The sequence below is a fragment of the Rhopilema esculentum genome, chromosome 10 (assembly GCF_057945365.1).
Source record: "Rhopilema esculentum isolate cy_ngs chromosome 10, ASM5794536v1, whole genome shotgun sequence".
NCBI lineage: Eukaryota > Metazoa > Cnidaria > Scyphozoa > Rhizostomeae > Rhizostomatidae > Rhopilema > Rhopilema esculentum.
In genome coordinates, this window is record NC_142824.1 from 6,259,015 (window position 1) to 6,271,834 (window position 12,820).

Here is a 12,820-nt window from a genome sequence, read left to right on the forward strand (position 1 = left end):
ACAAAAACAGGAAACAGAAACTTGTCACCCAACCTAGCTCTTATAGTACAAATTTTTTTGGCGAACGACAACTAAAAGTTTGAGATTTTCAACTCAACTTTAAAAAGAGTCAATGCAGTTACCGTAGCCACTGAACTGACGAATGCTCAGTTAATTGTTGCTTTTTTTATAGGCGTTAATCAATATGACGTCACAATCAACTTGCTACTCTTCGGCAAGATGAATCTGAGGCTCTTCATAACAATCAATTGACGTCATAAACAGGAAGATTGTTTCCTGGTAATAACATTTTTTATAACAGTACAGACTTTGACCGAGTTTTCTCTTACCTTCAATCTTTGTTATGCTCTATACTTTCCTTTAATTTCCATAAAGTGAAGCAAATGAAAAATTTAGTCCCAATAGCCCAACACTCTTTCTAAGACACCTTGGTGGAAATTTATAGATTTCTTTATGATGCTTCCTCATCAGTTGTATCTAATTTTTGCTGATAGAGATTCGTGATCTATTGTTCCTGAAGCACATTGCTCATAGAATAGATACAATGCTTGTGCAAAATATTACCTTGAATTAGCATTACATTACCTTGATACTTATAGACTACTATGGTGTAAGTTTGAGATCGCTTGAACTTTCTTTTAAAAAATGAAATGAGAAGAAAATACGAAAAATGACATATGAACCTTAATTTTAAAAAAAACCTATAGATCCATTCACACCTAATCATGAAGTACCCTTAATATCTTCTACATTAGGAAAAAAGTATCCGCTCTCAACATAGATGCAGGAAAAACGATAAGAATTGCTTTACGGAGATAAAAAAGGCGCTTACGGAAAAAACGGTTGAATCCTTTTCACCTTTTTATATATGCCATCCAAAGAATGGATTGCCTGTGACATTTTGTAGCACTATTTTACATTGTCAAATGTATATTTTTTGTTTTAAAAAATTCTTTAGTGTTTTCTATCGCTGAAATTAAGGTTATCGTGCATTGAAAGTTGTTCGGAACAGGATCACTGTCTCTTGTTTACGTTCCAGCAAGCTGTTCTGCGAAATATACTGGACATTCCCGCTCTCCTGTGGCCCTTTTTCAAAATAGTGAAATGGAAACGTGAAGATGAGGCAAGTTTGAAAACTTTTTAATTTTGATTATTTTTGTCAACTGGATTAAGGATTGATTCAGTTAATTAACATTAAGCTTACCTGAATACAATTTCTCTCTTTATGGTGAACTCTATCGATTATTATGAGAAATTAAGCTGTATAGTTTAGGCTTAGGCCCAGTGCTTAGCCTTTCTTTCGTTATAGGAAACTAAAAGTTTAAATACCTTCAAACCGTTTTGTTTTGTTTTGAAAACATTCCGTGTTTTAGTTCTGTGTTCTTCATTTGTTAATTGTATAATAAAATAATGTATCATATCTAATGATAGACCCCATTAGTAGCTACAGTGTATGAATAGCTCTTAATCATTCTTGCAGTCATTATGGCATCCGGACAGAGGCTTCTATCAGATCTCCTTGGAATTACGAATGTAGCAACACAGTCTCTGTCAGTCACAAGAGTAGAGAACCAGATTGGCAGTAATGGTTATGGTTCAATTATGAATGACAAAGAAAGGAAAGAAGATTATAGGGTAAACTCAGAAGCCCCCAAAAGTGTAGAGGAAGAAAACCTAGTTACTATTGATCCATTTAATGATGGTAACAAATCCATGTCTGTAAGTGATGCATTTGATGAAAGCCGTTCTACTGATGTCAAAGTGCCAGTAAAGTTATTGAGGGAAATCAATCAAAATGCTTCTGTTTCATCAAGAGATGTGTCATCTAATGATTCTTCTGAAAGACTTCCAACTCCTGAAGCAAAAGGTGTCAACTTTTACTTTCTAAAAATACTCAATTTTTGGACTAAGTTGCTTTGTATAAACCAAATAACCATGCACCAATAAACCAATAAACCATATTTACAATGCATGGAAAGTAACTTTTTTTACTCAAAAAGGTATTCTTCTAGATGTGGCCTTTTAAGGAACAAGATATAAAATCTATTCATCAAAAGATTAGTGGTATAAACTCTTGTAAAAATCTTATAAACCAAAATATTTTGGTCATTTTAGAAAATTGTTTCAGCTTTATTAACATTATTTTCAAACAATATTTTGCTTCGGTGCAGTATCTTAGTTATCGTTACACATTTTCAGGTAGGGGTGTACCAGATCAGGATTTTCAGAATCCGGCCGGAACCGGATTTACCGGATTTCTTTGTGGAATATCCGGCCGGATTTTACCGGATAATCTGGCCATTTATGGATTTTTCAGTGATAAAAAGTTTTGAACCACTTTGCGAAAAATGTATAGCGAGAAGATCAAAGAGACCAATTCAAGGTTGCCAGATTGAATTTACAAACGAAGGCTAGACTGGTGAGCAATTTAAGCTAAAATGCTCACAAAGAGGCCAAATCAAAAATTTGTCAAGAATCCATTGTGCAGGCACTGGTTATATTTCTACGCTTGTGACGGTTAGATAATTTTTCAACTTAGATAAGAATCTTACTTTTTTCCAAAACCCTTTGCTAATATCAAGATAATATTTAGGTTAGGTGATGAAATTTGAAATTTGGTTACCACTTTGTAGTTAACTACTAATTATTCCATGAATGTAGTAATTACTCATTAATTTTAGACGTTCTGCTGAAAAGGCCAACAAGGTCAAATTTAAGAAGTAAGAAAAAAACAATTTTTCCAGGCAATCTAAATCTAAAAACCAAAAATGAAAAATTTGGCCGAAAAAGCCAATCTGGCAACCCTGGACCAAATTTGTGAATTATATCCAGTCTTCCTGTTTCGTGATGACGGGCACTTTCATTTCAAATCTGTTTTCAAGGCGCTTGTTTTATCGTCGATCTTGTTTAGTTCTGGAAAATCCATTTTTAATCATGTATGAAGAGAGTCTGACTTGATTTTCCAAATTTTCTTAGTTATGATTAAAATTCTGGAAAATCCGGCAACTGGCCGGATTTCGAAAACAAATCCGGCCGGAACCGGATTTTCAAAAAATCAGCGATCCGGCGCCGGATTATCCGGCCTACCGGATATCCGGTACATCCCTATTTTCAGGCGCACACAATCATCCTCCATTGCTATATTTAGGTGCACTTTAGGTGCTCTATTGAGCACCTTTCCGGGCAAGGCCTGTATAAATTACTATTAATCTAGTACAAAATTGACCATCATAGGTCCATTTTAGCACAACTTAGAGTAGTCACAGTAGAATTATTTGCTGTTGTATTTGGTATTATTTTTGCAGCAATGCACATTTAAACTCACTTCTTATTACAAGCTAAAGTAAACTTGACATTGGTTGGTCATCTTTGTCTGAACCAGCATTATGCCTTTGATTCCACTAAGAGGCATTCATAAATTAATTGGCCTATTTAATCTGATGAAAAATTGCAACCAGCATCACACTTCAACTTAGTATCCTATAACTGAAGCAATTTCAATTCAAATGAGTTTGTTTGCAGAAATAATATAAAAATTCATGCTATGCCCTTAAATTGTTCAGTGGATTAAACTATTAGGATGCCTCTGGAAGATTCATGTTTTTTCCATAAATATTCATGTTTAGTCACATAATTCTATAAATGACTAAATGCTGTTTTCATCACAATTTTGCAAAATTATATGCTATTACACTAACCTTGTCAATTTTTTACTGCAAAAATGCTTTTTTTCTTGAACGATCATGTTCTTTTTTCTGAAGATTTGTTGAAATATGGGGTATTTGTGTCATCTTCTGATTTGCAAATGGATGCATCTGCCCCACAAACCTTGGCTGACAACAAGAAACATCAAAATGACAGAGGGAACTTGCAAGAATACACAGTGAAGGTAAACACAATTTACCAATTGATCCCATAACAGAAAAACCTATACTAAAATCATTGTCTTTCATTTTTTTCTTCTTAATATTGATATTTCTGGTCTTTCAGAGTTTTCTCTTATTGAGTCATCATTCCTCTTTATTAGTTTGCAAATAAACAGTTGATTTATTTTTTGCGTTTTGTTCCAAATTTTTATAACAATTTATTGACATTTTAGGTGAGTGGTGGGCTGAAGCAAGGAACAGAGAAGCTGAATGCAAAGCAAGATACACCAGAACAAGCAGGTAAAGTCAGACTTTGATTATTTTCTTAACTTTTAAATCAAGAACAGGCTGCATGATTGTAATTGTATAAAAGTCTGTTGCTTCAAACTTAGACATTGTTTTTAGCAAAGTTGTATTTTAATTAGGTGGGAAACTCTTAATTTTCTATATCATAATAAATAATAATTAAAAAGTGTCCTGTTCTGAATTCCACAGCATGTACAGCTCTGCCTTTACAGCATGAAAGGCTATGTAACAGAGCAGGAAACAGTAATTCTATTCTAACTAAGAAAATATCCCAGTATTTTTGTTCGCAGTGTAAATTCACTATTTATCTTGGTTATTCAAATGTTTCCACACTTGCAGATACAAAATTAGACTTTATAGCATTGAAAGTGTTAAGCAAAATTCAAGAAATTTGCCCATTTAAAATATTTTAGCTTGCAAGTGTTTGTATACTCTTTGGCTTGGAAGTATGCTCTTTATATAGTCATATCAAATGCTGCTTGAAAAATGTTGACCTGTTAAGATATTGAAACTCTAAATGCTATGCTTTATTTAAATTGTAACTTAAGCATATTTAGCTGTACCCTGTAATATTGTACTATTTGCTATCCACATACCCCACAATGTTCAAGATGGGCCTATGGCTGGCCCTAATAAACCGATACCCTCAGTGAAAATTCCTGTCTATTGTGTGCCAGATGCCGATTATATAGGGCCTTGTTATGAGATTTACTTTTCTGTTAGTTCAGTTTAAATGAATAACAAATACCAATCATGCAAGTGTTCCAATCATGCTTGAATCATAACATGTTACGGAGATATATTTGCAGAAATTCAAAGTCTTTATTACTTTGTAGAGAAAGAGATTTTAGTGTTGCAGTTTCCACAAGGTCAGAAGAAGACTGTTCTGCAAGAGAAATTTAAGAACAGGTAAGCAGACTGACCGAATTGAGGTATTCTTGTATCAGATTCAAGAGACTGAATTTCATTGACTGCGCTGATTTATAGTGGTTATAACTAATAGTAATTATCTGTGTGAATTTCTCATTATCCCTCAGATATAACAAATACTTGTAATATCACCTACAACAAATGTAATATTATTAGTGTACCATATTAAGCTGGAGGATCTGAAGAAAGAAAATATAGAGTAACCCTCTCCAATTTGACTCGGTTTGCTTTGTTATTTTTTCAATAGCAGCGGTTTGAAAATGATTTGAAAGATGTGTTAATGAGGTTATTCTTTATAGGAAGAAACAAAGCATACTTCAGTACTTTACTTCGAGTATTAAGGTCCTATTATTGCCAGAGGAAAATTTTCTGTTTATCTTTAGTCAGAATCTGACGTTTGTACTCCAAGAAGGTTCAGACAATAATTAAAGTCTCAGACATAAAGTATGCCTGGTTTCCTCTTTTACTTGATATTTTAATCTTTTTTAGAAACTTACCAATTATTTGCTTTTTGTTCAGCATCTTTATGAAATAATTCCAAGATTTATATCAATGCCATATTATTCCTGTAGGATGCAGAATTCTGCCCCTGTTAAGAAGGCAGTGTTGCCTAAGATTGTTGCAAGTGAAAGAAGCGGAAATCAATATCCATTAAGAGACACCAAATTCGAAAGTCATCCACCCGCAAAGTCTGAAGGAGCTGCAATGCAACCAACTTCTGCTAACGATGCAGTATCTTTTGCAGCCATAGCCACATCAACAGCTATTACTCCATTTTTGCAAGTAAGACCTTCAGAAATGTTTTCCTTCTTTTCTGTAATGTTGCTTACGATGTATACATTTAAATATCCACTGTTCGATCTTGAGGCTATAATTATTTGAGCTGATACAAAAAAGATGATTGAATAAAATTAATAGCCATGAAGACTAAGATAAAACGTTTCAGGCCTAACCCTTCATCAGTGATGATTCGTATAGTTTAAAAAATCTGCATTCTGAATATCATTTAGGACCACCACCCTCAATAAAGCCCTTCGAATATGTTACCCTAGTATTCAGAATGTTACCCCAGTACTCAGAATCGTGCCCTCGTACCTAAGATAGAGCCCAGCGGTCCTTAAAGGAGATTCTGGTGTGCTGGATGCACATTCTCCTTTCCAAAGAAGCAGTTGCCTACAAACAGTTGTCTGGACTCGACAAATACGGAGAAATCAAGTTGTGCTTAACTAACTTTTTCTCAGAATACTTCACATGAAGTCAACACTGCTAGAATGGGTTGTTAATTGTCATTAATTGACTGAACAGTATTAAAAATGAACTTTGGTATTAAATTTGGTTTTTTGTCACTTTTAACGGCATTTAACCTGCACGAGAGAGAAACAATAGTTTGAAGTTTATCCAAAAAGTTTTTTGCAATGCGCAGAAATCGCAAAACTCGAATACGACTCGAATACGTGTACATTGCGCCTCTGTGTAAATTTTAAGTTATAGCGAAAAATAGACTTTGATTAACTTAAAGAAGGACATGAGCCTTTTTTATCTGCTCATTTTCCCTACAGATTCAAAATGCTCTTGAAAGTACGATTTCAAATCTGGTAAACACTATGGGAATGGCACATGAAGCTCAAGACAAATTCAAATCTAGGCTACACGAAAAACGCTACGAAGAACTTGAAAGCAAAATGATCGAAATTCTTGATAAACGATTTGCGAATTCTGGGAAAGAAGAGCACAGAGTGATTCAACGAAACCAAGAGGATAAAGACAAGGTGTGTAATCCTGTCTACATTGATGGCAAGTGTATAATAGCATTGTTGTTTCAGAATTAAAATATCTGCATTCCAATTCCTGTCAACATCGCCCCCTCAAATGTTTTGCGGTTATCGGCTTAGTTAATTTTTTGATCTAATGGATTTACAGCCCAAGTCAGCTCTTGACCTTGTTGCTTAGTGAAATTTTATTTTGCGGTTATTTTCTGCGCAATCAGTCTTTTTAAGTTTTTTCCGAAAAGTTCGCAAACATGAGTCAAAATTTGGTCATAATGTTCGCTTGAGGGAGCATTGTTGATACCTGACGTTGATGATAAATATGGTTTTTCTAATGTTTGTAATTTCTCGTGGGCTCTTTCTTTGGATACTTGCGTCATCTCGGCACTTCAATCTCCCGAAAATTCAAGTCAAATACTTTTATTCCTCTGTTGAAGAAAAATGTTGGTTTAAACTTTTAGTTTTTCAGTGGATTTTTAGTAAGACATAGTTCATTGTGCTTTCAGGGTTGCAGTGCTAGGGGAAAAAAGAGGCTTAAGTATAATATTTTTTTGAAAGCAATATGTAGCAGGATATAGAAAATGGGCTACTTTTCAGCATTTACAAGGTTGGCTCAGCCCCCTTATGCCCCTCATTCATGGTGATAATGACGTAGTTCTTCATTTATACGTCTAAATTCTTTTTGTTCTTAGATTTCGTTGATTGGCGGGAAAAAGCTTGCAAAAGGTTACTAACGCATAACATTAACTCATCAACATAAACGCTACATCTTTAACTTCAATTCGCCAACTAAATCGCATTTGTGCAGGCTTTCCGACAGCTTTTCTGTTGCCAGTGTCAAAAAATGTGGTCTATAATGGCGTCGTTAAATATGTTATTGCTTTTGTCAATGTTGGGAAGCCTTGGGAAGCCCATCAACATAATAACTTCAAATTGTTTGTGTCGATGGTTAAACGAAAAATAGCAGGTCTCTATCGTTTATTATTTAATGTAAAAATCTTGATATTACTTTTTGGGGCCCCTTGATATTAAATCCGGGACCTAGAACCATCTGCTTCTCCTGCTTCTCCTGCTCCCCGCTTGTCCAGCCTGCATTTGCACTCATCCTGCGTACATATGCTATCCACCTACGTATTTGGTTTTCTTTCGCTTGCTTGTGTTGGCTTTTCTTTGACGTGTGTGTCTTTCAAATTGTTTTCAATAGTCTAAAATGATATTCATTTTCGGCTGTACAGCAGATTTTTCAGCTTAACGATTCCAATCAAATTGCAGGTCGTTTTCGTACTATATTTCCACCCATATAAACAGCACTAATGGCGATTAATTTTTATCGGTGTTTTACAGAATAGAGAATATTTCGTTACATGTTGAAAGTCTCACTGAAAGTGTAAGTCAGTAATAGAATCATTTTGTATCATAAGATAAATACTTTTGTAACATCAGCACATATGGAATAAAATTGAATCTTCTTGTATATATAAAAAAGAACCATTTGCCAATGTTAGTGTAGTATTTTAAAAAACCTTTGAGTTTACAGTTTCGAGTTTGTATACCTGATATATCTGACAATTGCATTATCTGAATTTTGCAGATGACATCGATTCAAGGGCCGATTCCAACCAGTTACGTTGCCCCCATTTCTCAGCCACCGTTTGTTGCTCAGCCCCTTTTTAAGGCTTCATATCCAACATATGACAGCGAGCTACAGATGATTCCAACCCGAGACGTGGGTAATTCAAAGAAGACTTCTTCCCCTATTCTGCCGACTGGTATTCATCCAGGATTTCCAGTCAGTCTTTTGCCTCAACCTGTGCAAAAAGAGCCAGCATACATCCCTAGAAGCCGTCCAGTGCCTGCAAAAATTTTTGATAAATCAACCAGCCCTGATAGCGATATAATGCATTTGAAAAATGCGAAAACCCAGACCAGCTCATCGGATTCAAGCCTTTTGTCCGATAAGTCACTCCTAGAGACACCATTACCTCGAAGTAAAATTCCCGTCCCATTCTCAAGGAATACGCCCAAAAGTGCTGCTTTACGTAAACAAAAGGCAAAACGTTCTTCAGAACATCGTAAGTAATTTTTAAGTAATCTGCAGTTCCTTCAGTATGCTGCAAAGTAGCATCACGTCTTACTTTTTATTTGTCTAATTTATTGGGCTTTTACGTTTAACTATTTCATAGCAATTTATACGTTTTCCTTTGCATTTGTCTTTATATTTATGTTTGTATTTGAACAACCTGAGGGAAAATTTTCTTCTGTTAAGGACATCTGTTAGATAGCTAGTTGGGTATCTGTTAATGCCAGTTGGTTTTCTGATCTTAATCGTTCTATGGTTCTTTACAGTCTGGTTCACCAATATTGTATCTTAGACCTTCTTTGCACCAGTGAGAGATTCCTAGTTACGAAATGCTTAAAATACACTTTCGATTTTCAATGTATGTTACATTTTTCAATAGACGTCTTATTGTTTGATACTGAAGGGTAATTTCTGTCATCTGTTCTAAAATTGAGGCCCTTTCAAGATTTTGCACCCGCAGTGAAAAGTCCTTGAAAAATGTTTTGCACGGCAAGGCCTTCTCATATCCTTAAAACTGCCTTCTTACTAGGCAGTCGGTGACAGAAGTAATGCGGCAAATTTATAGTAGATCCGCTAAGATGCCTAAAATCCCTTTTTCGAGAGTTTGCTGCCTTGCCAAATTAAGATTCATATTAGATGGATCTTCGTAAAAAAGATGACGCGGTAAGCGAATAAAGCCTACACATCGTCAACATCTCTCTGCAGAAGCTTTAGTCTTTTTTAAACGATTGTCTTTATTTTAAGCATTCCTTGTCTTTCCTTCTTGAGGTAACGAACTGCTAAAGAGGATTTTAAAAGAAGACAGGCACGCAAAAGTGATCGACAAAGAAAACGCTAAGCCGACAGTTTCTAGTAACTGCCTAAAAAGAGAAGATACGAGGTTTGTTTTCAAATGTTATCGTTCAAATGGATCAGTTAACCTGCTTACTTTAATGAGCCAAGTGTTGAGTTTTTTTAAAAGAGTGGGGCATTTATTGAAAAAATGTTCTTTGCGAGGTTTTAAATTGTTTTAAAATGATTCTTTTCAAATCCCTCAATGCTAAAATGCATGCTTGGCCCTTACGCGCACTGTTGTTATCAATAAGGGCAGGACGAAAGTTGCTGATGAATTTCTCAAAAAGCCATTGATTACAGTTATTCGTGGTTTCCTTTTATGTTTTGTTGCTGCAAAAATCCGACTTATGCGAAAATCTGACTTATCATCAATACAGAGCCTTCAGTATTGAAGTAGTTGATTAAATCCGTAGAAGTATGCTTCTGCATAGGTTGTTGTAGTTTGGCTTCCCTTATTTGCATCAATTCCAATTGATAGACTCTCCTCTGCGTCCGAATCTGCCATTTCATAGGGATCTTCAAAGGAAAGGGGGAATTATTTTATGATGATATTTTTTTTGACATTGCTCTAAAAACGACATGAAACGCGAAATTGCTTGTTTTTGCACTTTGCCAAATAAGAGCCCAGGGCATTTATTTGAGGATAGGCTTTTGATTAATAAATTTGGTTAATAGGAGGCGTTTATTGGAGAGAGGTCGTTTAATAGATGAAATATGGTATTTCGGTTTTGAAAAGAATTATGGTATCGTGATCAATATCATATTGTTTTTTAAGGAACCACTTTATTTTTACAGTTTTAACTTTCATTTTCATCAGTAAGAGCACAAATAATTTAATTTGTATTGAATTGGTACAGTTTAGAATTTCTAGATTACCTGACAACAAACTTAATTCATTATTTATAATTTCCAATACACACATTGAATATTTGAGGGTCTGGAGTTATCTAAATTTATTCATCTTTTGAAGTTGATTTTTTTAATAATAATATAAAGTAAAACTGTTAATCCCTTGATCTTTTTCAAGGAGGGCCTGAAATTGGTAATTGTAATGTGGAACATTTTTGGTATTAAGGCGAAGTAGTTTTTTGCTTATTTTCATGCATAAAATCTTTTGCCGATCAAATTTCCATTAAAAAACATTGGTAAAAATTGACTCTGTCTGAATGAATTAATTGTATACCACAAATTACGATGTCTTAGGACTTTGAAAAGGTGTTTGCTCTTTGTCACAATTATAAGGACTGAGCAGGAGGATTCCCCATCGTTCTTCTTCACCTTTTGAAAGCGATAGTTTTGCCTATGAATTTGCTATTAGGAGGTTTGCCAATTTTTTACCTCAATTTTTTCACCCAACGTGTTTTTACCCTCGGTATATGGTAACACTCCACAAGTTGCAGCTAGAGCCACTCATTTAAGCACACGCAAGTAATTTCCATTCATATCATTTTTTCCTCAACTTATACTATATTCATACCGTCCAGTTTAGTACCGTCCTGTCCCACACATCAAAGCTTGTATAACCATTTTCATCATTTGATTTTAAATCTTTCTTTCCAATGACCGAATCTTTGATCTTAACATTGCAACTAGATGCCCGTACAAGTTGTTCTATTTCTATGTGTTCAAGGGCTTGAGTATAATGTCAAACTTAATCACACCCATAAAACATTTTGCTTCACTGTTTTTTGGGTAACATTTTTGGCACATTTGTCAGACGACAGTTGATCTGTTTTCTGGACTATTATAAAGCAGATCAGCTTCTAAAAAACTTTTTTGTCCAAATTTTCTATTTTTTGTCCAAATTTTCTATTTTTTGTCCAAATTACATATTTGTGTTACTCGGTATGTATAGGAAAGCAGTATTAGAAATGACTTGAATATCTCCCTGACTTGGAGAAGATTACCCTGGGTACCAGACTCAGTCGGGTATCATGGTAGTAGAAGATAACCTCGTAATCAACAAAGTCAAACTTGATAACCACTGATCTAACCAACGAAACCGCTTATGTAACTTGGTTTTTCTGAGTTGGTGTTACCTTGGTGATCATCAACAGGATGGCTGTTATTCAGACTCCGGGTATTGTTAACCACCGTAGTAGATATACTAAATACAAATACTTTTGTCCATGGCCCACGTTTCTTTATTTACCGCCCTACAGGATTATACGGCGTGGTGGTAAAGTCTATTTTTGTAATAAATAAACTTCAGGTGGGTATCCATATTTGGGTTTGTGGGTCACTTGCTAAATTCTAGAGATTTTTGTGAATGTCACACCCCATCCTGCTGGGTCATATAATAATTAAGCGAGCTAACATTTCCTGTTTCTGGAACCTTGTCCAATACCTATCAAATACGGAAAGGAAACCAAGGAAATTTGATAGGAAAGTTTCTATCAAATTTCATAGTACGTCGTATCCCTTCTTTAAGGTTTCACAGGCATATACTCTTTGAGGCAGGGGCTCCCCTTACCCCCAAGCACTTGGAGGATTTGTATTGTTTTTGGCTACTTCGTGAAAGTAGACCTCTAAAATCGAAATATAGACATTTTGGTTTCTATTTGGTTTGGTTTCTAGGTAAAAGAAACTTGAAGCCGAGTTATTCTTTGGGGCATCGCCAGCAGAAAGGATAGCTTATATAGCATGGACCCCCAGCTTGACTGTACGGATATAAATATAGATATAAATTTTATTTTTGGGGTCCCTTTTGTTAGGGGGCTCTTAGTTATCGAGCTAGGGCGCCCCGAATTGCGTTATGCCAATGGATCACGGAATATTGCGCATTTAGAAAGCTCAAAGAAGTGAAAGACAAAAATATAGCTGTGGAGGGTAAAAATGCTCTTGGGAATTTTAAGGGGCGAGGCTATTAAGTCCCTTGCAGAACCAGGACCTGCCTTTCGAAATTTCCTTCTTATCTTGCAACTCAACGGTAAGGCATTTGAAAATCAGTGCTAAGCGAAGATTATTGCAAAAAACTATTGATAATTAAATATTGTGTAGGGATCAGTGGGGAGGGAGGAAAACCGTGTAAACTTTAA

The 12,820-nt window shown here is 35.2% G+C and overlaps 1 protein-coding gene across 3 annotated transcripts in view; it reads left to right on the forward strand.

Moving 5' to 3' along the window:
- Window positions 1-966: 966 nt before the first annotated feature.
- Window positions 967-12,820, forward strand: part of LOC135686624 (uncharacterized) — a 46,022-nt gene continuing 34,168 nt past the window's right edge. For all 3 annotated transcript variants that reach the window (XM_065202896.2, XM_065202904.2, XM_065202911.2), the window contains exons 1-9: window positions 967-1,123; window positions 1,481-1,867; window positions 3,762-3,889; window positions 4,100-4,166; window positions 5,009-5,081; window positions 5,675-5,885; window positions 6,662-6,871; window positions 8,460-8,940; window positions 9,717-9,828. In XM_065202896.2, the coding sequence (XP_065058968.2) occupies window positions 1,486-1,867; window positions 3,762-3,889; window positions 4,100-4,166; window positions 5,009-5,081; window positions 5,675-5,885; window positions 6,662-6,871; window positions 8,460-8,940; window positions 9,717-9,828 (1,664 nt within the window). In that variant the 5' untranslated portion in view covers window positions 967-1,123; window positions 1,481-1,485. The remainder of the gene's footprint in view (window positions 1,124-1,480; window positions 1,868-3,761; window positions 3,890-4,099; window positions 4,167-5,008; window positions 5,082-5,674; window positions 5,886-6,661; window positions 6,872-8,459; window positions 8,941-9,716; window positions 9,829-12,820) is intronic.